Source organism: Centruroides vittatus, unplaced genomic scaffold (genome assembly GCF_030686945.1).
Source record: "Centruroides vittatus isolate TY-2023 unplaced genomic scaffold, ASM3068694v2 contig_912, whole genome shotgun sequence".
NCBI lineage: Eukaryota > Metazoa > Arthropoda > Arachnida > Scorpiones > Buthidae > Centruroides > Centruroides vittatus.
Genome location: NW_027122601.1, coordinates 364926 through 392662, shown reverse-complemented (window position 1 = coordinate 392662; position 27737 = coordinate 364926). Strand labels below are relative to the sequence as shown.

The 27737-nt window shown below is 28.4% G+C and overlaps 1 protein-coding gene across 1 annotated transcript in view; it reads left to right on the top strand.

The window, feature by feature from the left end:
- Positions 1–27737, top strand: part of Mical (Molecule interacting with CasL) — an 88409-nt gene that overhangs the window by 21990 nt on the left and 38682 nt on the right. Inside the window, 10 exon segments of the mRNA XM_067281238.1 lie at positions 2074–2210; positions 8520–8639; positions 9375–9632; positions 9697–9801; positions 9889–10117; positions 11734–11930; positions 14746–14893; positions 14964–15073; positions 15150–15269; positions 22959–23360. Coding sequence (XP_067137339.1) covers positions 2074–2210; positions 8520–8639; positions 9375–9632; positions 9697–9801; positions 9889–10117; positions 11734–11930; positions 14746–14893; positions 14964–15073; positions 15150–15269; positions 22959–23360 — 1826 coding nt within the window.

Here is a 27737-nt window from a genome sequence, read left to right as displayed (position 1 = left end):
TATATATATGTATGTATACACACACACGCACCACACACTATTTTGCCTCATCCCTCACCACCTATCAGCTACCCCAGTGTAGGTCTGGTAAATTCTTACTATCCAAAGGACAGAAAGAATGAAATACATTTCAAATTATTATTCAAATGTTCATGAAAATTAATCTCTGTAATCTGATATTCAAGTGTTTCTTATGATTTAAGAATATTTATAGAATTAGAACATTAAAATATTAATTAATTTGAAAAGGAGAAGAAATTGTGATCTTATATAAAATTCTAATACTATATTTTCTGAATTTAGAAATACTTATATAATAATAATACTAATATATATAAGTATAGAAGTAGAAACAATTTGTTGTGTATGTTTGTTAGTCCAAAGAATCTTAAAAAAATATTACTTTTTGGTTTCTGCAAATTTAACAATTTCATTTAAACTGAATTTATTTTAATTCTTTTGATGATTTCAGATATTATCAATTTGGTAAACTCAGATTTATTTACTATCAAAATTCTTTACCTACAATGATTGAAATTTTTTATATGGTGCTATGTAATATCTCAATAGGGCACAGAAATTTCAACAATATTTATATCTATCAAACTACAAAAGTTGAGAAAATTAACATTTTCTCATTTTGAAATTGATTTGTGTAAAGATAATTCTCTTATTGTTTACTTTAAACTGTTTTTTAATATACAATTATTTGTTAAATCATTTTAAAAAATGTTTTAAATTTTGAATCAGATAAAAATACTTTTTTAAAAACATTTTATAGTTTAATGAAACTTTTAGTGGATAATATACTGACTGCATATGGAATTATTTAGTAATTATTTTAATACATAATACAAAAAATAATCTGCAGTTTATAACTTGACTAATTTAAAAAGGCCAATTAGCCTTGTTATAGTCCAACACATAATCTGGCAGCTTGTTTGGCATTACTAATTGAATTAGGTTGATGTATATGTTACTATATACAAAAATAATAATTTAGTAATTATTATTTTTTTAAAATTATTAATGTTATTTTTTGTTTACAGTGAATGTTAATACTTTTAGTATTTATGTTTCACTGTAGAAAGAAATAATACAAAAACACTTTTAGTTTAAATTAATATAATAATTTAAATTGCTTCCTAAATTAGTTAATTTGAAATATGAACCACTAAATATTTAAAAAAAATTGTAAACATAAAAAATTTTTACATTCCTCTTTTGAATATTACTGCTAACATCTGTTTTAAGTAATAAACATCTGTTCTGTTTTTAACCTTGATTTTGGAATAATTGATAACTGTCATAATGTGCTTTCAAATGAATATGCAAATTATGTGAAATTTTTAGTTGGTTAAATGTTTAAATAAGCTAAAAATATTTGATAATTATTAATCCAATATATACTTTTAATTATAAATTACATAACCATTAGACTAAAGTAGTCTTGTTTGGTTATTTGATACAGTGCTTCAATCAGTATTACATTATACTATGTATATGTAACAAATGTTTTTTTTTAATATTTTAGCAAAAATATACAATTTTTAGAAATGAAACTTGATATAATTGTTTATGAATTTCCATTCATTTAAATTTTTTTTAATGTTTTGTGAAAAGATGAAATAATTTGTATTTTTAATTATTTATATAATAGCTTTTTCTGTATAAAACTTATATACATTTTACTTTAATAGTAAAATATAAATTTCAAATATTAGTGAAGCAAATTTGCAACATTTTAAAAATTTGTTTTTATCATATTTACTAGCTAAATAATTAATAATGAAAATATTGATTAGCAGACATAAATTTTTAGATTAAGTAAAAGTATCATGACCAAAGTAATTTATCAAATTTCAAAATTATCTAATGGGCAATAATTCAGGAATCAATATTGAAAAAAATTCTTAATCTAATTTTGGAAACTTTTTTGATAATTTTTCCTACATATATGAATACTAAAACATAGATTTATTAAAGAGGACTTATTAAAAAAAATCTTTGTAAATAAGTTTTTAGTATAATATAACTCAAGGATAGATATAAATTAATCAAGTACATTTATAGGTTTTAATAGGAAAGAATTTCGTGGAAAGTTAGCAATTGCTATTACTGCAAATTTCATCAATAGACACAGCTTAGAAGAAGCCCAAGTTTTAGAAATTAGTGGTGTTGCTTTCATATTTAATCAGAAATTTTTTCAAGTAAGTCTGAAACATCTTTGTATTTTAATAAGAGATTCATTTATTTTGATATTTTTCTCAACGTTGAAGTCAACTTAGAAAGTAAAAATAACATGACTTTTTATAATTATAAGTTATCATCAATTTAAAATATATATATAACTAGTATGTAAGATATCTGACATCATCCCAATATATTATTATATATTGTACAGATCTTTTTCCTTATCAGATGAATTCTAAAAATTATCAAAAGCATAATTTGGGTTGGTGGAAACACTGCTTTATCTAAATGATTATGTAACTTCAATAACACTTATGAGGTCATTAGTGTGATCTCATAAGTTGTCTGAAAATATTAATATTGTTCTTATCCTCCTTAACAATAACAGTAGGTGATGTGAAAATCAAATTTCTTGAAGTGTGATGTAGAACTGGTACTGAGGACAGAGAGTTTCCTAACATCATATGTGAAGTAAGATTACTCACAAATCTCCTGAAAACCTCCTGAAGAAAGATTCCTTATACATCTTATTGTTTGAGGTGTTCTGTAGAAGAGCACTACATATCCATCATCTTCAATTTGACAGACTGTCGTAACATTCTGTTGGAGTTTTTTCTTTCTTATACTTTCACTACAGAGAAGTCACAAAGTTTAAGAAATCACTTTCACAGAAATAAATCAAGATCAATATAGAAACTTACAAATACTTGTAGACCTATTTAACTACTTTAGTGCTAGGTCTCAAACTTCAAATTTTAAAACACTGATTATTGAAAAAAGTTGCATCAGATGAATAGAAAGTAACTTTTGTTGTTTCTATTTACCTCATGAATTCAAAATCTTTACATTACATAAAGATATCAATGATTATAAAAAAGCACTCAAAATTTGAGAGATTTCAGTGAAAATTTAATGAAATGATACTAAGACAATACCATAATACAATTTTTCAATAAATGAGTCTTATAATATGACATTTAATAACAAAGTTTGTCAAACATTGACAGCATATATCCAACCATGATTATTTGCAAACAAGACTGGCATCTAGAACAGTGTTGCCAGCCTAACATTGTCCAAAGATATACTATTAAGAAATTTTTGATTTGTTGGTTAGTTTCTTTCTGAGGCATGTATAAAATTTTCTAACATTTATTCATTCTAAATTATGATATTCATAGGATGTTCTTAGAAAAAAATTTGATACTTTAAGTTAGTAATGGTAAAAACTGATACTGTTCTTGTCTTTTACTGGTATTTATTAAAAGATATCATATGAATTTTCAACATTATCGAGAATAACATGCCAAAGAGTCTGTGAAATTCTAATGAAATTGATATCATTCTAATATATTTAACTAATTATATATAAAGCAGTGGGTGTTTGGACACATACATGTATGCAGTAGGGATTGCAATCCAGCAGTGTTTTGAATCCAGCTGGATTTTTGCTGGATTGAAATCATTCCAGCTGGATCCAGCGCGGATGTATTTTTGGTGCAATAAAGTGTTATCTGTCTATCTATCTATCCTGCAATTTATGTTTTTTTTAATGAAATAAAACATTTTTTAAAAATACTTAAAAAGCTTTTATTATTTAGACTGGTCACTATAAATCAGTAAAACTTTTACACATTTAGGTAGTAAACTTAACTTTGGTTCGGTTTAACATTCGAGATAGAGATAATTAACTTTAAATGTTTAGTTAGATTATAATTATAATGTAATCTTTAAGTTAAATGATAGCAAAGGTAATTCTACTGATTAATTTATATTACCGTATTTTACGGACTATAAGACGCACCTGAATTTTGGAGGCAATTTTTCGAAGAAAAAAATGCGTCTTATAGTCCGTAAAATACGGTAATATATTATAATAATGTAAGGACGGATAATCAGTGGCTAAGTGGCTATCAGTCTTACCAGTTTTCATATATAGGCTCTACATATTAGTCTGTAGTTATTTATAAGTATATAAAACTATGTACTGGAAGTAGAATAAGTTAAATAAACTATACCTTTATCAATCCAGCAAAATTTAATAAAATAATAACGTTTTCAATCGTTTTTAACGATCTTCCTCGGTTACAAAAAAAATAGAACATTAAATATAGAACATAAAATGTGTTTGGAATAAATATGAAAATTAACGGAAAACGCCCAAATGGACAAAATATAGATAAATAAACAAAATAAATAGCGGAAAAAATATACACAGGGTGTTTTTTTAAACTGACAGTACTCAGAAACATCTGTAGAGCAATCTAGCAGCCAGACTGTCGCCAAATTTGGGAGAGTGACCAAGGATAACATGGAAAAGAGATTCTGCGAAGAAAAAAAGTAGTACCTAAATTTGCCGGTAGAGGAGGATTTGGCGCTGTTGTAACGAAAAAGCTACCAGCACTTCACTGAAGAAAGGTCCCGGATCTAACCCCATGTTACTTTTTCCTGTGGGGTTACTTAACGTCCAAGCTCTATCTTGGTAGTGTCCCAAACTTGATGACTTTGAAGGACAACATTTCTCGAACTGTGATGAACATTCCTGTGGACATGTTACGTTTGGCCATAGAGAACATGGTGTTCAGGATGCAATGAGTTGTCCAGCAGGACGGTGATCACATTGAAGAAGGGAGAAGGTTATTTGCTGATTAATTAAACTTTCGTTATTACACTGAAACCTCTGTCTGATTATTCATTCGTGTGTTTGTTAATTGCAGCTGGATTTTATGCAGATTCTTAGCTGTTTTGCTACAACAGCGCCAAATCCACCCCTACCGGAAAATTTGGGTACTACTTTTTTCTTCGCGGAATCTCTTTCCCATGTCGTCCTTAGTCACTCTTCCAAATTTGGCGACAGTCCGGCTGTTAGATTGCTCTACAGATGTCTCTGAGTACCGTCAGTTTTAAAAAAAACACCCTGTATATAAGATCCAAAGAAACCAGCATTGTCCGTTAATAACATTAATTAATGTAAAAGGATCTCCACATGGTAGACAATGAGTCCGCATCTCTATGGTTTATACGACCAGTTGTCATGTGCGCCTTGCAGATTTCCAATCTCTCAAGATGTTTGACCGTTTGCCTATTTGTCATCGTTTTTATAATTGCCGCTTGAACCCATTGGACGTTAACATCCTTCTGTCTTGCGTATGGTGCCAGCGCAGTGTTGTCAAGGTTCTTACTGATTGTATATTTGTGCTCTTGAGCCTTTGTTTTAAACTGCGCATCGTTGCACCCACATAAACAAGCTTGGAATTGAAACGTTGGTTGTGTAAAGGCACCGAATATATACCCGTTGTTGAATTCCGATCCTCTTTCTTTTTATCGTTTCTTAAAAGTTTGAAAACAGTGGGACTACGTCGGTATACAATACAAAAATTATTAGACCTGGCAGTACATCTATGTATCTTGTTTAAAAATGGAATGTAATTAAGCACTATTCTTTTTACATTTATTCCAAACACATTTTATGTTCTATAGTTAATGTTGTATTTTTTTGTAACTGAGGAAGATCGTTAAAGCGATTGAATACGTTATTATTTTATTAAATTTTGTTGGATTGATTAAGGTATAGTTTATTTATAAGTAATTTAATTATTAGTGTTAGTAAAGTAGTGAGTAAGTAATTAGTAGCAGTCTAGTAGTTAGCAAAGCGGCAATGCGACGACGTAGACTTTTGCGCAATTATTTAGAAAGTTAATTGAGTATTTGCGGATCCGCAGCGCTGGATCCAGCACTTGGTGCTGGATCCAGCAGGCCGAAGAATGCGCTGGATCCAGCTGGATTGCTGGATGAGGGATCCAGCAATTGCAATCCCTAGTATGCAGGCAGAATTGTAAAACATTATACTGTACAGTTGAATTTCATAGAAAATATATTTGGCTCTGAATGTAAAAGAATTATCAAATTAAATTATATCCAATATTTTAAAATTTCATAGGATATATTGTAGTAATTACCATTTTAAATAATGTTTCTACACTAAAATGAGATGATATAATATAGATTACTAATTAATTAATTTTTTGTAGTAATTAACTATTTAATTTAAGTTAGAATTATTACTCATTAATAGAAGTGTAAAATTTATACAAGTTTTATAATTACAATAAATAGGAAAAAGAAGTAGCTTGCTTTTATTGTTTGTCTTACTATTCAGTATTTATTTGTTCTTAAACTAAAAGTGAAGTGTCCTATAATATTTTTCTGGTAATAAATTTCTGGACTTCTGTTACTATAAGCTGAGTTGTTTTACATATTATTTCAAATAGTTAGACAAGACAAAATTATTAATTAATTATAGCATTAGTTTATATTAGCTTAATTTTTTTAATGCTATATTTATTTATTTAATGAACTTGTATAATTATAGTTTTATATCAAATCAATATTAAAATATAGATTGAAAACAATTAAAATCAAATAAAAAATGTTAATGTTTGTAAAGCATACATAAAGCTTTTTTTCTTTATAGTTTTGATATAAAATTATTGATATTGATTAAGAATAAATCATACATTATAAAATAAAATATTTAATTATCAATGTCAAAGTTTATCCATCTCTCCCAAACTCCTTCTGCATAGCCTGTGTTTTTAAGGTTTAGTGTTGCATGTGTGAACACAGTGGCTCTGACCTCTTGTCTCTATCTCCATCTGTCTCCTCTGATCTCGTGTTAGTCTCATAGCAGGCAGAGCCTTATTAAAAACCAAGTTTGCTGTGAAAAAAGTGCAGTTAGTAGGAATAATCAATACAAAAGAATTAATACTAATAATGATGATTAATTAAAAATTTCTTTAAAATTTAAGTAATTAAAAAAGGTACAAAACAAATAAAGCTAACAATAAATATATTAAAAGTGATACAAAAAGTAACAGCAATAATAAGTGGGCAAATCAACAATTTTTTGTTAGGAAATAAGTTATAAATGATCAATCAGTTACTTTGCAAACAATCACTGAATGTCTAACAAGGCTAGAATATTCCTCCTCAATCTGCTACCAATTTATACTTATTCAGTACCTCGACATCCTAACTACTGGCTACCTCATATACATTATATTTTGCATGTTTTCTGCTGGCAATAACTCTAGGCATTTGAAGTTTATTTATTTATAAATTTAGTTTAGTAGAAGTTTTGGTTTTCAAAGTTATTTGTTATTTCTGAGAGTTTGTAAGTCATGGTTAATAGTGGTTTCCAGAGAGACAAAACTGAATGGTAAGATTGTTTTTTGAGTTTTGTTTTTCTCTTCAGGAATGTGAAGTTGTCACCTTAAACTAAAAAAAATTTCCAAAATAAACATATTTAAACAAAATAAGCACTCAAGAAAAAATGTTTGGTTCCTCTTCACTTGTTTTGTCAATCACAGTACAGGTATACCTCGAGTTATGTTGCTCTCGAGTTACGTCGTTCCCGATTATACGTCGTTTGTCAAAAAAGTATATGGAAAAATAAAAATCAAGTTTAAGTCAGTTTATTCGACTTTAAATCCGTCCGCCATAAACATTGAAGTCATAATATCACTAGAAAAGTGTTAAAAGCATATAAAATCATATTAAAATATACACATTTACAGTAAATGTTAATATAATCATCATAAATCCTAGAGAACAAAACATGAGAACATCTGTGTTTCTGTGTTGTTGTCTTATTTAGCGGTCTTTAAGTGCTCATTATTGGCATTTCCTCCATTATTGGCGTTTAGTTATCGACGTAAGTCGAAACTACGACTTACGTCATAACTACACAAGTAAATTCGACTTATGTCGTTTTTCGACTTGCACCGCCTCTCCTGGAACCAATTACCGACGTAAGACGAGGATATACCTGTATTTCTTCAACTATCTTGGTTGACAAAGGATATTTGTATTCATATGGACATCAAAGAAATATTAGTGTACAAATCTGCAATAAAAATTAACTCAAAAACATAGTATTTAATGTATTTAAAGTTTTAATATATTATTAAAATTGGACATGTAAGCATCTTTAAATTAAAATTTCATCTAATTATTAACCTAAATTCTCATGAAATAGTAATTCAGAATCTTTTTGACTCTTAAGTTTATAAAATTACTATTACTATTTAAAATTACTTTTTAATTTTATAATAATTTAGAAGGAAGTTAGTCCTTAGAAATTGTAATTTTAATGAGTTTTTTATAGAATGATATTAACAATGAAATAATTTGCTAGTAAATATTTTTTTACGTTCTATTTAGTTATCTTAAAAAATACAGTTTTGTTTAATTTATGAAAAAAAAAGACAATACATTTTGTAAAGTATACTGTAATAAATTTTATAGAGTACTTTTTTCTATTAAAGGATATGAAAGAAGAAACAGGAATAGATTTGGAGAATGTGGTTTATTATAAAGATGATACACATTATTTTGTAATGACAGCAAAAAAACAAAGTTTATTAGACAGAGGTGTAATATTAAAAGTAGGTATTTTTATGCTTAAAAATTTATTTTAATAAGCACGTGCATTATTATATAGCAATGCCAGCTGATATTTATCATAAATCAGTAATAAGCCTAATGAGGGCCAGAGCAAAGCTGGATTTTTTAATGAATTGTAAGAGAAGTAGGTTGTTCCCTATGTCAATATTTTGTATGCGAAATATCGAAATGGAAATATTTAAGGCAGGTTGCAAGTCCACATGCATTAATTTTAAAGAAGAAATGTTTCTTTCCATGGCATGGCAACTCCTAATGGACGATAGCATTTGGTTTTATAATGGTTTAAATTGAATCTAGTGCACCTTTTGAATCTCATACTAATATCCGATATTTGAATATCTTGGAATACGTGCATGATTTGAATCAGAAATCGAATGCCTTCTAAATTGAAATTCAAAAATTGAATGAACAGCTTGCAACGGATTTATGTAAAAGTCTGAAGAAGAGCCCAGAAGGGGCATCAAAAACATTTGCAATAGTAGAACATTTTTGCTCCGATTATTTGGTTTAAGTAAAGTTGATTTTATGTACAGTTTAATTCAATTGATCAAGAATCTGTAATAATCAGATATTTTAAATGTTTAGAAATTTTTTATTTTAATATTTATATGGGAATATGTTAACAAGTTCTTTTGTTAAGTTTAATTATGTTTATAAAGAATTTTTCTATTTAACAGATTCTAACAATTACTTAATAAATTAAATTTGTTAAACAGGATTATAATGATACTGCTAGACTATTAGCATCAGAAAATATTGACAGAGAAGCTCTGATGGATTATGCTAGAGATGCAGCTAATTTCAGTACAAATTATCAACTTCCTAGTACAGACTTTGCAGTAAATCATTATGGCCAGGCTGATGTTGCAATGTTTGATTTTACTTCAATGTATGCTGCAGAAAATGCAAGTCGCATTATTGAAAGGAAAGGTTATAAATTATTGCAAGGACTTGTTGGAGATAGTTTACTAGAGGTACGAAATGTTTTTTCATGAAAATTATATATAACAAAAATGTTTAAAGTCAATCTTTTTGTAGCCTTTTTGGCCAACAGGATCTGGTTGTGCAAGAGGTTTCTTAAGTGCATTAGATGCTGCTTGGATGATCAGGAGCTGGGCTTCTGGTAAAATGACACCATTACAAGTATGTATATGAAATATTAATACTATATAAATTTAAAATCAAAATTTGTCCAATGATGAATGTTTTAAAGGTTTATTTTAATTTTAGGTCTTAGCAGAAAGAGAGAGTATTTATAGACTACTAGCACAAACCACTCCTGAAAACTTAAATAAAAATTTCAACCAAAATACACTTAATCCTTCAACTCGTTACCCTAACCTAGTAACACATGCAATTTTACCTGCTCAGTTAAGACCTCTGTATGATACAGATAAAGAAATCAAAGACGAATTGCCAGATATTATACAGGATGTTCCAAAGAAACGAAAAAGGAGAGGTAATTGCATTAATGTTACTAAATTATTATTTAAATACCGTATATATCGGTAGATAAGACGATAGTTGAATCATAAAAAAAGGCCCCTAAAATCTAGGGTTGTCTTATAGGACAGATACAAAAAAATTAGATTGAAGTTTATATAAATTAAAACCATTATAAAAAAATGGACAAACCGTAATTATGTAATTATTTACTGGTAGAGATTAGGGCATGTCCACAAAATAGAATAGCCCATACGACATTTTTGTGAATAGTCAGTCATTACCCGAATGCCGAATCAGTGCAAATGTTTGCAACAATTGCAAGGCAGTGCAAGAAAATAAAATTTGTTCGTTCGAAAAATTACAAATAGGACATTATTCCGTATATGCTATACAGTATTATTATCCAGATGATGATTGCTGATTTAAACTAAATTCACGGGACATGATAGTTTGGGAATCGTCTTATAGGACAGATATATGCTAAAACTATAAAACTTCGACGAAAATTTATACCTCATCTTATCTGAAGGTCGTCTTATCTGCCAAGATATACGGTATTTTAGTTTTTATATAAGTGTGAGGAAGATGCTTTTGCTTTTAATTTATAAAATATTTTACACCATTTTAAAAGTTTATTTGTAATGATACTAATACAATAAAATTTTTTAATAATAAAAAAACCTTATTACTAGTTACATTAGTTTATTACTAGTTAAAGATACAATGACTATATACTATATCTGATTTTTTTTTTATAACCAGAAATAAGTCTTTTGTGTTAAATATTTATTAAATATAATAGTGTTTTTATCATTTTATTATATTTATAGTAATAGCATAATATAAATTATAGAAATTTTTTTAATGAGAAAAAAAAAGTTGAATCTATATTTATTCTAAACTTTGATCATTTGGTGGTCAGTTCTTAATTAACTTGGGTTGTCATGATTGAAAATAATTCCCAAATTGTCCTAATGCAAAAAAACTTCAAGAGTATTCTATTTACATTATTTAAACTTTTTCAGTATAGTTGTAAATTCATTTTGTTTATAATATAAAATCATAGCATATCATAATAATGATGTTTATTTATATAAATGTTTAAAATGTACATTGATAAATTTTACTACTTTTGTATTTCATTCATTGATCATGTATATCAGAGATTTTAATGGTGAATATACAGTGACTCAGAAAAGTCATCAAACAGATAATTTTACTGCAAATTAAAAGTTAGTTACACACAGCAGTAACTATTTCAATGACTTGTTGGGTTGCTTTTCTTTCAACACAGTTTTTAGCGTATTTGGCATTGATTTTTACTAGTTTTTCTGTGATCATCTCAATCTTTGACCATGTTCAAGAACATTTTTCAGTTCATTTCTGTTGCTTAACATATAATAATAATAAATTATTATGATAAATAACCACAGCTAGAGATTATATAATTAATTACTACTACTATTACTATTTCACTCTAGCAATATAACTTATTGCTTTTTCTCCTTTATAAATTTGCTTTGTATTCAATTTAACACTACATTCTTGTTTCAATCAGTAACTTTACTTGAAATTGATTATGAAAGCTGCTAGAATATTTTTTATAGAAGTTTTATATTAAAATTTCAGATTATGCTATCCATCCAGATGCCCTTTTAGTATGGTGTCAGAAACAAGTTGCATTATATGATGATATTAAAATAATTGATATGACTTCTTCATGGAAAAATGGAATGGCTCTCTGTGCTATCATTCATAGATACAGACCAGATCTTATTGATTTGCGTGCCTTGAATCCTGAAGATATATCAAAGAATAATCAATTGGTAAGTTTTTAATCAAATAAGAATTTAATTTGAAAGTTTTTAAACACTGACACGACAATAGACATTTATAGCATATTACAAAATAATATGTAATTATTTAAATAAAATATAATTAAATCTAAAAATATATAAATAAAAATAAAAATATAAATAAAAATATCCCATAAAATATAATTAAATCTAAAAATGTAAAGGATATGCATATTTAACTCTCATTTAAATCAACTGAAACAAGCTTCTTTTATGCAATCATTTATTTAAAGTATATGATTGTAAAATTGTAAAATAAAAGCTTTTTTACTATTAAAATTTGCTGACAGCTTTATTACTTATGAAATTGTGATTATTTAAATGTACAGTAGGTCACTCATGCTTATTACATAATTATTCTGATCTACATAAAAAGGGAAAAGTAATAGATATTATAATGGATAAAATTTTGTTATGCTAGATAATGATGGATAATGTGAAATCCATATAGTTATATCCAGTGATAATACAGGAATCTTATTGGATAGTTTCTAAAAAAAATCATAACAATATTATCACTTGATGTTTAACTATACATAAATAGAATATTGCAGATATGAATGTTCCATAGCTGTCTGAGGTGGTATTTATGAAATTGTCTCCAGTGCAGAGTGACATCATTTAAATGCAAATTTGATAATAAATTTTAGCCAAAGATTAATTTCTAATTTGACAGTGGTTATGATGAAATCTCTAAAGTATTGTCATTGAATATAGTGTCAGATTTTACATATAGGCCTTTGAAATTAGTGTTTTTGAGCAAATGATTAAAAACAAGTAAAACGGCGAAGTCATTCTTGGGCCGAGACTGTCTCAGATAGTGCAAGCAATGGATGCACAAATCTCGTATTCACACCTGTTTGTAGAAACAGTCTCAGCATTTTGCATTTTATTTTGACCCAGTTCTCAGTCCCCTGACTACCTACAAGTCTGGTTTATTTTGTGTGCGCGTAATTTGTAAATACTCTATGCCAAATTGCAACTCCTGACATGTACTCCTTCATACCTCTAAGATGTGCAGCCATTGACAGCAGCACGATTTTAGAGATGAGACATAGTCTCGTCAAAAATTATTGTGACATTTTACCAGGTGCAACAATGTCTTTCTAAGAACTATGAAAATTGTTACATAAAAGTGTTCTTCACAATGTCAGATTAACAATGTGATCCCACCTCATTTAAATTTGAGGTATGTGTGTACTGTACAGTACATTCATTTATTCATTTATCTACCGTATTTTACGGACTATAAGATGCGCTTTAATTTTTAAGCATTTTTTTTTTTTTTTTAAATACATATAAAATACATATAAGATGCTACGGACTATAAGACGCCCCTGAATTTTGGAGGCAATTTTTTGAAGAAAAAAATGCGTCTTACATTCCGTAAAATACGGTATATATCTATGTAAATAAACATAAACTGAGTTTCAAATAAACTTTGTGGAAGAAAAGTGCTGTTAAAAAATAAACCTGGGTTATGAAAAGCATGAGAAACATGAAGTGCAAAATATAGGATAATGTAGTTTAGAATGACAGGTAAAAAATTTAACTACACTCAAACCTGTTTTTGTGCGGTCTTTTTTTATGCGATTTTTTTATTTGTGCGATTTGTTTTGTGTGATTTTTTGTGTGCAGTATATGAATTTCAATCAAATTGGTATACTGCACAAAAATAATTGCACAAAACACATTGCACATATAAAAAATCGCACAAAAAAAGACCGCACAAAAACAGGTTTGAGTGTAAAATTCTACCTCTTCAATTTTTCTTGAATTGGATAGCATTTTCTCTTCCAAGGTTCATGGGGATATTTTTTGGAAATAAAATTATAAATGTGAAATACTGATCATGGAAAAGTTGCAATTGTATTCATAAGTTTGAGATCTTATCTTCCAAAGGGTAATTAGGAAAACTTGAATTGGAGATGGTGAGTTGCATGGTATGCACTATGGAATTCAGTTATAATTCAGTCAAACTGAAACTATTAGAAACTTTACATGAATATTTTCATAAGATTAATATAATAAAGTAATTTGTCTGTATAATTTTACAAATTCCATTATAGACATATAGTAAAGAAAATTTAAAGTAGTAGTTTTTTGGAAGTTAATCAGAATATTGTGGATCCAAAATGCAAAAGCAAAAGTTTTTGTTGTTTTTTACATATTATTAAATTGTAAAACAACATAGATTTTATATTTGTGGTTTTTTTTTCCTCTTCTATTCTTCCTTTGTAATAAGAGAAGATTCTCTCTTTAATACAATAAAATTTAATTTGATTTTCTCATTGATTCACTATAATTCAGTCATTGCCAGCCTAATACATATAAAAGAATTTATAACTATAGTTTTAAAAATAAGTTTTAACAAATAAAGGGTATATATCTAAGTAAACAATAAAATGTAGATCAACATTAATTTAAATGGACATTAACTTTTATTATATATTTTAATAAAAAGCTACATATTTTAATATAAACTTATATTATTTCATTATTATATTCTTTTAGAAAAGGGTAGAGTAAAACTTCATATTTTCACATAAATATCTATTTAGTGATTAAAAACTTTAAAACAGAAAAATATTGTACTGTACACATCTGACAGTTATGTTAATGAATATGACATTGAGAAAAATAAATAAAATGACCAGTGGCACTCAGTCTAGCCACTCGCCTCACATTATCTATCCATTATCAGTTTCTATAATAGTTTTCAAAATAATTATTTAAATTGAACATTTTTTATGTTAAATAGTTAATTAATATTTACATGTTGTAGGCATTTGATATATGTGAAAGAGAATATGGAATACCACCTGTGATGACTGGTCAAGAAATGAGTGAATGTAATATTCCTGATAAGTTGACTATGGTTTCTTATATTTCTCAAATATATGAAATATTTCGTGGGGAAATACCTTATACAGGTAAAAAGCTAACAAATATCTCAATTTATTAAATCTTTGCTGTTAATTTTAAATTAATTTAATTTTTCAGTCCGTCCAATTAAGCCATTGGTTGGGGAAGACATTTCAGGAGGAAATCAGCATCAGTCTTCATTATCTATTTTCAGCAAGCTTAGTCAAAAATTTCAGGTTAAAAGAGGAGTAAGTATTTAAATAAGTTTTAGTGTTTCTCAAAATTTGAAACTATTTTTTTACCTATCTCTTTTCTTATTTATAGTATTCTTTGGAAAGAGAATCAAAAGATAAAGATAAAACTGACACACTCAAGCGAAGCAAAACTACTAATACTTTAAGTAATAAGAGAAAATCAAAAGAGAGAGATAAAGGAATTGCTTTGGTAAGAAATATTATCATCTAGTTTAGTAGTTTAGTTACAATATTTTCGTAACAGAATTAAGATATCAAATACAATAACACACTTATGAAGAGTTAAATTTATACTTCACATTTTAATAACAACTAGTTTGCTCTTGCAGTTTCATTTGACATGTTAATAATGTAAACTATGCAAAATTTTAGCTTTGTAATTTATTCTTATATGCTTCATTTTAAAATTATGTAAGATATGTTTTAGTAGCCCTTGTGTACATTTATTTTTTCTTTCAAATTTCACTATTAATTTGATACAAAGAGACAGTTTTACATTTTAATCAACAATTTTACATTAAGTACGCTTTGTCAATAAACAAAACAAAGAAATGGATTTGTTTATTGAATTTTTTTGAAAATTCAATAAACAAAAATGAAAATTTCATTGAATTTTCTGCTCTGTGTGCTTTATCCAAAATAATTAAAGTAATGAATGTGCAAAATTTAAACTGTGTGTAATGTATAGGAGTTTTCCAATGCATTTAACTTTGTCAGACTAAAGGATGAATTTGGAAACTAGTTTTACCAGAAACTGAGTGCTTGTTTCCAAACAAATTAGTTGGATTAGTCCAGTACTTATCGAATGCTCAGTGGACAGCTGTTAGAAAATAATTTTTGGCTTATTGCAGCTACATATGTATTGTTGATGAGTGTGCATGTGTTCACTTATAAAGCATACATCACGTGTAAATTTAATGGAGATTAAATAGAAATAATCCATATGTATACAAGCATTTATTTATTGTAACATTGTCACAATGCCAGGCTGCAATTTTTTAATAATATTTTTAATTTATGTAATTTAAAATATATGCTCTCCACTTCAGATTAATAGTGGCTTGCCCCTGTATATCACACTTTTCCTTTAACAATAGAGTTGTGCTGGATATCTATCTGACACGTTTTGGGGGAAATTTTTGAATTGAAATAACAAGACTTTTGATTTGTATCAGAAGTTTGTATATAGTTAATCAAGACCTCCTGCTCCTAAGGTTTCCGTATCTGGTCTCGTCTTTCATCTAACTCACTCCATTGTTGAGATTAAGGAAAAACAGACAGACATCAGTGGGAATTTATAGGTCTACAATTTTTTCTAATTGCTGCCCAATTAACACAGACTTTCAATCATCAGTTTGTATTTTCTGGTTAGTCAAGTAGGTTTATTTTGTTGATTACGCATGAGATGGCATTTTGTTATCTTTGAGACAGTCACCACCTAGGAGATTATAATGTGACATTGAAAGGAATATCAATATTATTTATAAGAAACCAGTGATGCATTGTTTAGAAGCAAATGCAAAGCATACTAACTTATTTTTTACTGTTTATTATAAATGTACTGGTACATGAGGTGTGTGTACATTTACTGCCATAGGTAAAGTACTTTACTGAGATGACATCATCCTTGTCTCAGAACACAAAAATCATTTTTTCAGCAGATGTCTATACATGGAAATTTTGAGTCATAGTTTTTTGATTTGTTTCTTTATTTCAGAATTAGTGATGAAATCATGTTTCATTCATAGTCATTAATTCAACCACAAAATCATCAATACCAGCAAGGAATTATGCCAAAATGTCTTTGGAGGCAATTGTGTAATTCCGCTTTTGGTTTGCATTGGGAAGTTTTGGAGTTCATTCTGCAGATTTTATGCATGTTGAATGCCGTAGATTATGTGGGAAACCCTTTTGCAGGAAATCTACACGATTTTAACAATTTGTCTAGACTGGGATTTGTCAGTTTTGAAAAACTGGTTTTTTTGAAGAAATTTATATAATTTGAAAACTGGGGTTTTCCAACTAAAAAACTGGTTTTTGAGCTTAGACTTAAACATAAAAATTAATTAATTATTTGATTAAAAACATGAACATTTTGATACAAAATCATCTGACATAAAACAGGAATATTGTTAAATACTAAGTTTCATAAAACTAACTACAAAGACAAAAAAAATCCCCCTACGCCTAAAAAGTGTCCAATTCTCTCTACAATAGGGAGAAATCTTTCAACTACAGAAAATGATAAGAAGATTTGTACACTTAAAAGAATGCCTTGCTTTAGATTTGAATGACATCGGTACTTCTCACACATGGAACGAAGCAGAGTATTGTAAAATTGTAGAGCTCCTTAAAGTTTAAGGATCAATACGTTTAGTAGCTGATGCCTTAGGATGACAAAGTTTGCATCTTGTTGTCCTATTTATTAACAAGTAAAGGCATATTTGAATTTCTGTTATGTGAATTGAAAAATTTACTAATTTAAAAACTGAAATTAGTTCCAAGTTGTTACATGTGTAGAGGTACAAATTCAAGAGAGAAGACAAATGGGATTAATGACACTTCTCCTTTATTTACAAAATCCACAGAATGTTTGGACAAAGTTGTCTAGCGTATTTCTTCCTGTAGCTGCAAAATCTGATATCATTAAGTTATCTGGACAAATATTATTGAGATTATATCCAGATTATTCTATAGAAGATGACTGCAATGATGAAAAAGTGGCAAAGAAGAAAATAAACTCATAGCTTTAAAAAATACTATGGAAAAATCAATACATAAATATCTCCAAGAACCTGAAGTGACTTCATCCAGCCTAAGACTTTAAAAAAGAAGTTTTTAGTATTAGAAGGTACAAACAGAAGAACAAAAAATTTTGATTTATTATTTAATGATTTAAAGACAACTAAACCCAGCTTAGTAGCAAGTGAGAGAGTTTTTTCTATTTCTGGCAATTTTGTGTGCAAAATAAGGACACAATTGAGCAATAGATCTATAGACTGTCATATTTTCATTAGGAATCATATTTCTAATGAAATCATATTTTCTTAGGAAAAATAAGAAATAAAATAATATTTTGTAGACATTCATTGTTGTTTGTTTTTCTTTATGGGTTTCTATGGAGTAAATTTTAAAGTTTAATGTGATAATCTAGCATTTCATTTTTTCTTCCTTTTTGTTGTGTTGGGGTTGGTCAATTTTTTTTTTTTTTTTTTTTTTTTTTTATATCTGTGACAAAAGTCATGTGAACTTACAAATATTTAGTAGTTTTGCAAAAATTATTTGAGAATGCTACTGGATAAATTCAATGAATTAAAGAATGTTTGATGATATTGGATTCAATCTGTTTTAAACTTTAATAAATTAAAAATACAATAATAGAAACTTGGAGAGAGTGGTTGCTTTTTGTTACCTTTGTTCCATAAGGCACAATTTCAAAATTACTGCTAAAAATTATTTCTTTTTCATTTCAGATATCTTTATTCTAGAATGTTTAACCCTTTCCATGCTGAAAACCTTTAGCATTAAGTAAATAGGTGGAATTCGTTATGCGGCGCATTTTTGCATTTTTGGGTAATTTTTTGAATCGCGATATTTTGCTTCAATATCGCGCTATATTCAATCTGTTTTTTGTGTTTGATTAAAAACATATTACAGTTTACAATTGTATAATTTTTAGTTTTATACATATTTAAAATAATATGAAGTTTATGAACAAATTTGAAGGTTACGAACAAAAAAAAAAAATTAATTTACAGAGAATCGCTGAACTTTGTACATCTGTTAGATAGAAACATCTGTCCTCTATTAAACAAAACAAACCACAGCTTTCTACCTAGAGCGGGGGAGAAGTTATTGCCATTATTCACACTATGTCTCTAATTACTTAGCTGGGAGAGTAGTCCATTGTTATCGTGAGCGACACCGATTAGTCAGCTGTATGACTGTGTCAGTCGTAGAGCTTTGCTCTTACTTTTGTAAAATAATTAAATGTATTCAAAATATATATGAATTCATTTGACAAAAATTTTAAAGCTAAATTAACAGTGCGATCACCTTCCATAGACTTACTATAGGAAGGTGGAGTTTCCCGGGAATATTTATTGCTAGATAGTTTTAAAAACATATTTACTCGCCTAAATATTGTTGAATTAGCTAATTTAATGTCTAAGTGCATTAAATTAGTTAATTAGAATTAAAAATCGATTTAAAAAGCGAATTTACAGTGATTGTTTACATTTTACTTTGCAGGTTGGAGGCGGGGCTTTTCGCGGCAATTTTTTCGTTTCATAAGTCTGTGATTAGTTAAAGTAACGTCAACAAAGACAGAAGAGACTCAATAAAACTGTAGAAGGAGTTTCCCTTTGATTGTTTTCAGCCAACTGTGTAGTTAACTGCGAAGATTTACTGTAGAATAGTAGGGGATGTATTTACCAAAATATTTATGGCCCAGGGGTGGTAACAAAACGTTTATTGGCTTAAACAAAGTCAATCGACATACAGAAGAGTGAATCAAAGCTAAGATCTCTGGAAAACTCGAATATAGCGCAAATTAATCGAATTTTTTAATTGTTATCGATCGGTAAGTTTCGCATCACTGATAAACGAAGAAGTCACGTGATACACACCGATCGGTAGCTAACCGCATGGAAAAGGTTAAGAAATTGCAGTATTTGTAATCTTAGATTTGTTTTGAATGATTAAAACTTACCATTATTTCCTTATTCATATACCAAAAGTTAACTAATATTGTTTTGCATTATCAATATTGCCTAAAATTTATAAGTTTTGATAAAAATTTGCTAGGTCAGATAGTTGTTTAATCACAATAGTATTTCTTTTAAATATTTTTAAGCATTATTCTTTAGATAATTGTTTATTTGAAGTATGTAATTGGGTATTTGGTACATACATACATTCATTCATACTTATTTGATACTTATCACCAGGGTTGGCATGATTTAAAAAAAATGTTTTAAAACATAGGCATCGGATTTAAAACATTTTTTTTAAAACAAATGTTTTAAAACATGGTTTTTTTTGGAAATAAAACACTGGTATCTACGAGTAGTAAAACAGAAAAATAAATCAGAAAAACTTCAGTGTAAGACTCAAGAATGTACAGAATATTTTATTTAATATAAAATACAGCATTTTTAAATGTTTCTTTATGAAATGGAAATGGCATTTTTAAGATTTGCATGTACAAAACCAAAACAGGGTTGACAGCTGTGGCTTCTTCAGCTTGATGAATTTCTTATTTTCAGAAATGTATAATGCTCAGTAGTGTTGTTTAGGTGAATGAAAACTGTAACCTCTTTAATGTTGATATCTTGAGCCAGTAAGTTTAAAATATGAGCAGAGCATCCATAAGTGACAATATCTAAATTTTCTGTCATTGCTAATGTTTCTCTCATTTTTTTCATATTGCTTGCATTGTCACTTACCAGGCTTCTTACTTTACGGCCATACTTTTGATTGCATATTTTTATTGCTCCAGTTGCAATAATTTTTAAGTAGTTTGATGTGTGCCTTTCTGCGCCTGTATCAACTGAGTTAATGTTCCATTAGGATCAGTCACACAGACACAAATCACTGGTTCATTATGGATATTACTCCACCCATCAATAGCCACACAGACTGTAATATCCTTTAACTCATCAGCTGATTCATTCTCAATGGAATTGTGTACAGTGTCCAGCAAGGGTCCCCCAATTTCCTTTCTGTGTGGAGGGTCATATCCAGGTTGCAATATCTGACAAAATTTTATAAATTCAGGGTCTTCTACACAAGTAAAGACTGCATTGGTGGCATATATAAATTTTGCACATTGGAGATCCAATTGCATTTTTTGATTACGGTTGATGTTTTCACAATAAACGAATCAATGCGTTGCAATTTTACTTTGCTTTGGGATGCAGTGCCAGTGCCACTAGTGGAGCGAGAAGTGGTGGTAGAGTGCTTCACACTGGTCTCAGACTCAGACTCCTGACTCCTGCTAATATAAATAATAAATATAGAAACGATAAATTAATTACTAATTAGGTGTATGTTTTTAAAATTACTACTACATACAGATGTGTGAAAATTATTAGACTCAAGTCAGTGCAATATAAAATGGTACATTTTAAGATAAGTACCAAAAATAATACACTTTATGCACGAGTCTAATAATTTACACACTTCAGTTCAGTATGTTCAGTTCACAATGATTACGATATATAATTGTATACTATTGACTTTAGTTTCTGAGGCCTAATTAATTTCTGCTCGGAAAATTTTTAATCTATTAATTTTTTTATATTAAATAATTATTTCCATGTAAAAGCGAATCTGACAGCTGAAATAATTGCTGGGGAATAAATACCCTCAAAAAATGTGTTTTTATAGGAAAACTATATCAAAAATTTAAAATAACCAAAAAATGCTTTTATTTGATAAATATAGCTGCAGGGATTGTTGTTCTTTCATTTGACAGGTGTGAAAATTCACATGTGTGGCCTACATTGTTTACAAACCAGTTGACAGTATAACACAAAATTTCTGATTTTTATGCTATTAAAATGGGGAAAAAACTGAAAAAAGGTATATATAAAACATTCTACTGAATAAAAAACAAAAAAAACCTGCTGATGTCATAAAAATCATCCAATAGTATTTTAAAAAATTTTACCGAAGTCAAAACGGTCCTATAAAAGTTTAGAACGATTTAATTAATTTGATTTTAAAAAACTCTCATAAAAAAACAATGATGCAATTAATATGCTAATTAATAAAACGTTATAAGAAACTTTTGCAGCAAAAGTAATTAATAAAATTTTCATAGGTCATAGATAACGATGTATATGTACTAGCCCATACATTTTTGGAAAAGGACCATTTTTTTCGTAATGCTATGTAAACTGTCCGAGAAGGCAGAACAACGTAACTCACACGAAGAACTTAAGAATATATATATAGGTACAAATTGAATTATGACACAGGTAAAACTTTATAGCAAACTATAGAAAAAATTAAAACTTATAATGGTTCAAAATACTCACCCAGCTGTTGCAATTCCTGTATATCATCCCGTAGGTGGTTATCTTCAACATGTTTTTTCATATGAGCGACTAATCCAGCCATTTCTTTCCTACATATTTTTCGTTGCACCCTGTATGCCGGTTTTCCTGGATTTCCAGAAATTAGTTTGTACTGGTTCCAGATATTATCAAGCCTTCTTCCTGCACTCATTTTTTACTTAACAAGTAACAACGATAATAATAATGTCTTTTACCATCCAAGTAATATTACAATACATTAGCTGTATTGCTAACAGTCCTGGCATGTGCTGTCAGGAAATCTCTTAGTGATAAAAGTCGGTGTGTCACATGCTTTTATGACCCATACAGTGAAAAAATTTCCCATTTCCACATTCACATTTAGCTCACAAGTCAGAAAAAGTTTATTTACTAAATTTATGTAATAAAACATTTTTAAAAATTTAGAACATTGTTTTAAAACAGTATTTTATAACATAATATAAAACTGTTTTAAAACAAAAAAACAAAGGTTTCTAAATAAAACGTGTATTATTGTTTTATTTAAAAAAAAAAAAAAACATAAATTTGCCAACCCTACTTATCACTTAACTATTTCAATTTATGAATGTTTTAAAGAAAGATTTGTTACTCAAGTTTTAAAAAGATTTATCCATTTCATAGAGAACTAAAAGTTATTAGCAATTAAATTTCTGCATTTAAATAAAATATTTAGTATATATTCTAATTTATAACTAAAAAATAATTAAAAACCTTTTTCAATTATTGTTGTACTATTATAATATTTATATGTACAAAATTCAATTAATTGTTTGTAATGCCAATTAAATTTTTTGCAGGAAATAGAACCACAAGATGTAGCATTAAAATCATTCAAAAAATTAACAGGAACATCAGAGAAGGCATCATTTAATACCCGTGTACGTGATTTAGAAGAGAAAATGAGAAAAGATGCAGGATTAAGATCTCACCATGGTAGTGGAGATAGCAGTAGTGAAGTTTCAAGTGCACAGAATAAAACTGGAAAAAGAGCCACTAATCATAATATAAAGTTGCTAGAACAACAGTTGAGAAAAGAATCTATTAAAACTTTAAAAAGTGATGTTCCTAAAGTTGGTAAACTTAGTGCAGATGACTGGAATATCAAACAATTAGAACAAACAACACGCCAAAGTAAAACTACACCAAAGATAACAAATAGTGAAGCTAAAAGTATATCTCAAGATATTTTTAATAATAAGGTGAGTGAAAAGAGTAGGGTGAAGCCATTAATAAGTTACTTTGAAAAACTTTGCAATTCAGCATTTTCAAAATTACTGCACTTACCTCAATTTTCAACTAAGATATAATCGTTTTTGTAATTCATAAAATAAAATTAAATAAAACTGAATAGGGCTTGCTTATCCCTTTAAATTAATGCATGTCTAATTTTTGCATTGTGATAGCTACTGCATGTAAATAAAGCTTTGCATGTTTTGGTTTGGCTTGGTCTATGCTTTAAAAAGCTCCTAAAGTAATATAAAAAACATATTAGAGCTTTTTAAATTAATATCTGACTGCTTATTGTAGGAATGAGTAAATAAAGATTACTGGAATTTGCTTAATAAAAATACATAAATTGATATATTTTCTTAGTGTATTTATGGATGTTGGAATTTTATATTTTTAATTAACAATTTAGATCTAGTAATAAGATTTACAATATTTATTAATTTCAAATGAATTTTCTCTCTTGGTCGCAATGACCCAAGTTAGTATAAAAATAATAATAATATATAATTATAATATCAGTAAATTTATTAAAAAATGTATATCTATTATAATTTTAAGTTAACTTTACAGTTTCCTAATTTAATTTTAATAATTGTTAATTATCATTGCATTAACACTAGAATGCCAAGCTGTGGTCAATTGATCGCCTTGATTTTTAGATGTGCATATTTTTGGTAGTATAATTCTGAGATTTTATGATTTTTTGATCAGAAATTACTGTTTTCTAGGATAAAGTTTATAAGATAATACTGATTTATCATTGGTGTCTGGTGACAGTTTATCACCCTCTGTTTTACAAGGTGTTTTCATGTAGTTTTAATGCTAAACATTCACTAATTTATAACCCAAAAGAGTACAGATAACTGAAAAAATGTTTATTGCATTTCAGTTTCAGGGGGCACGGCTGCCATATCTAGACTTGCAGTTTTTCTAGGAGCTTCCTAGCTGAGACAGTGGATGAGACAGTGAAAGCTGTCTCATATGCTTGAGTTGTGTTACATTTGCTATTTTATAGATTGTTGCAATGAGATGTTATGTATCCTTATAAGATGATGCTTGGAGCATCATCTTTCTGCAGATGAAATTTTGAAAACTCTGCAAGATATATCTCCAACTCAGTCTGAGGGTGAAGAGTCAGATCCAGAGTAAAGCTCTGAGTCTGAGAACACTAGTGATGAATTTCAACTTCATGCAGGGTAAATAATAGTTATTCATCAGAGACTACTCTGATTATTTCCTAGAGAAAATATTGAATCACTAAGCTTTTCCTATTAGCTTATTTCCTATTTCTAACTCTTCTATTGGATTATATTATAGTATTTGATTTATATAACTACAAAGGTTATCTTATGTAGGGTTTATCACCAAGTGAATAATCTAACACTTTTTAAAATTATGTACAGTAGAGCAATAAAGAATTTTTAATTTAAAATGTATTTGATTTGTCACTTGGTGTGATAAACCCTTATGTAAGATAACCTTTGTAGTTATATAAATCAAATACTGTAATATAACAAATATTAAAACAAAAATAATATAAAGAGTTTGGTTATTTTACCCTACCATTGTCATGTTTATTACAATAATCGATTGGTATGAAATAGCACAATTTAATTTGTCAAGTAGACCAATTGAAAATATGATATTTTAAAATTTTTTTCAGATATATTTTCCCTAATGTTTGCTCTAAGAATCTGTTTTGTTTATAGCCGAATATCAAATGGTAATCTGCCAATGAATATAATTTTGTGAAAAATACACCAAATATTTAAACTCAGCATTCTTGAAAACCACTTAAAACATATTTTGTGCTTGCCAGTAATCTTGTATTATTCAATTTTCATATTCTTATACCACCACAACACTGGTCTGATAAAAAGAAGGAGCTGTTGCAAAAGGGGTTGAAGTTAATTTGACCAAAAGAAGTAGACCAACATCTTGAAGAGAGAATGGTCAATGACTACTAATTAATACTGGTCTACTATTATTTTTTAAAAATTGCCAGGACGAATTTACTTTTACCAAAACAATATATTTTTTGGTAGACTATGCATACAGGATGAGTCAGTTTCATTTGATCCTTTTACACGCTTGACATAATAATGATTCCATGGTGGAGTTGACTGATTCTGTGTGAAACTGACTCATCCTGTATATATGGTCTACCAAGAAATATATTTTTTTGTAAAAGGTCTACTATTAATATTTGAAAAGTGATCTGTGTTGGATATCTTGTAATAGTCCTGGATGTGATTGAAGTTGCTAACCTTAATGTCTGAAAGACTTCATATAAGACTTGTTTAAATAAAAAAAATCCTGTAAAAATGCAAGAATAATTGCTTTTATGTGATCACATAAAATACTGGTGAAACGAGGTTGAAAAAGTAAAGTTTGGCAACAAAACATCTAAATAAAGGAAACTTTTGATAGTTGTGGCATAAGAATAGTGGAAGCAATTTGACAGTAAGACTCGACATGTGAATAAAATACACATTACACAGACTACAACTACAGGAAGTTTTGATGAAGCAATGTCGCTATGATAATAAATAGGAAAAATAAACCTCAGTAAAATCATAAATAAGACTAAGCTCTACTTTGTGCCTTAAAGTCATTCAATATACATTAATTTGGCTGAACTGAAAACATTTTTAAGCAGTATTGGTGAAAGAAGTTTGGGCAGTGGGTTCATGAGTTAATAAGGGAGAGATGAAATCAGGGGAGGGGCAAGTGTCCAGGATTTGTGGTATTAAGTATGTCCTTGTAAATATTGCATTTATAGAAAAACTATTAGAATTAGTTTTGTTTATTTGATTATGGCAATGCAAGATGTGAGTGATCTGCCAAGGAGTATGTATCTTGGGAAGACTTTTATGTAAAGCAGTGATTCTCAACGGGGATGCGTGTAACATTACTTGGGTTCCACAGAAAAAATGCCGAATTGGGGTTTACTGTGATAATTTAGTGGTCTATAGGGTAATTTTACTTCAGAACAATCGTTTTACTGAGAATTAAATTTCTACAGTATACAGGTGGCTCTCGACTTTCACACACAATGTTGAATGTTTGAAAGTAGAGGGATGTAAAAAAAATATGCACCAAAAACTGTGTTTTACAGTATTTATGTATCAATATGTATACATAATGAAGTTAACGAAATGTGTTTAAGTGCTTTTGAGTGTTTTCTTTATAAACTTGTCAAGAGTCAGTTGAATACCACCCTTTTTTTTCTTTCCTTGATAAAGATTTCTATAACATGCTCTGTCTTTTTCAATCACTCTATGTACTTGAGATATACATTCTCCATTGGGATCACATTATTCCGTGATAGTCAAAAATTTGTCAAAATGCGTGAAGGTTTCATTCGTATTTTTAATTGTCAAAGTCTTGACGTTTTTATCAGCTGCTTCTTCCTTACTTTCATTGTGTATTTCATTGTTGCCCAATTAAGTAGTCATTTGACAGAGGTACTGAGTGAGAGCCAATCAAATCATTAACATCATCATTGTTGATGTCCAAGTTTAGTTCATTCATTAGGCTAACTGTTTCATCTGTGATAGTTTCTGGTGTTTCTTCAAAATTTATAAAACTCCTCATCAATGAATGTCAAGACCATATATGGAAAGCTTAAGAGCAGGAGCCCAGATTAACTATATACAAACTTCTGGTTTGATCCAGAAGTCACATTATTTCAATTTAAAAATTTTTTCCTGAACAGTTAAATACATAACTGGCACAACTCTTGCTAACAGGGAAAGTATGATATACAGCAGATGTGTCAAACTCGTTTAAACAAGGGGCCATTTAATGCGACTGGTAAGATTCATGTGGGCCACATCATATTTACAAATTTTCTTAAAATTATAATTTGAAGTGAGAATGAAGGATATAGGGCAATTAAAACACATTATGTAGTTCAGTGAATTCAACTCAACAATATATAATTGCTATAGTATGTTTTTATTTAAACATTTGTTTTATTTAATGTACTATACATATTTATAAAACTAAAATTAATTATTTTTACTGGAAACTTGCCAGTGCTTTCTTCCTCCTACTAGTTTTCCAATATCTGGATTCAAGATTGAGAACAAACAATCTTCATTATGGCAGATCTGATGTTGATCTGTAAGCTGTTTTATTTAATTTCATGCATGAAAATAATTGCTCACATAAGTACATACTTCCAAAAAAGCATAAAATTTGTGCAGCAAACGTTTTAATTTCTAAGTATTTTTCACCTAAATAGGAATATGTTTTGGAAGTTTCTACTTCTCGATATTTGTCTTTTAAAACTGAATCATTCTGGAAATCAATTAATTCCAGTTTTATTGAAGTTGGAGCCT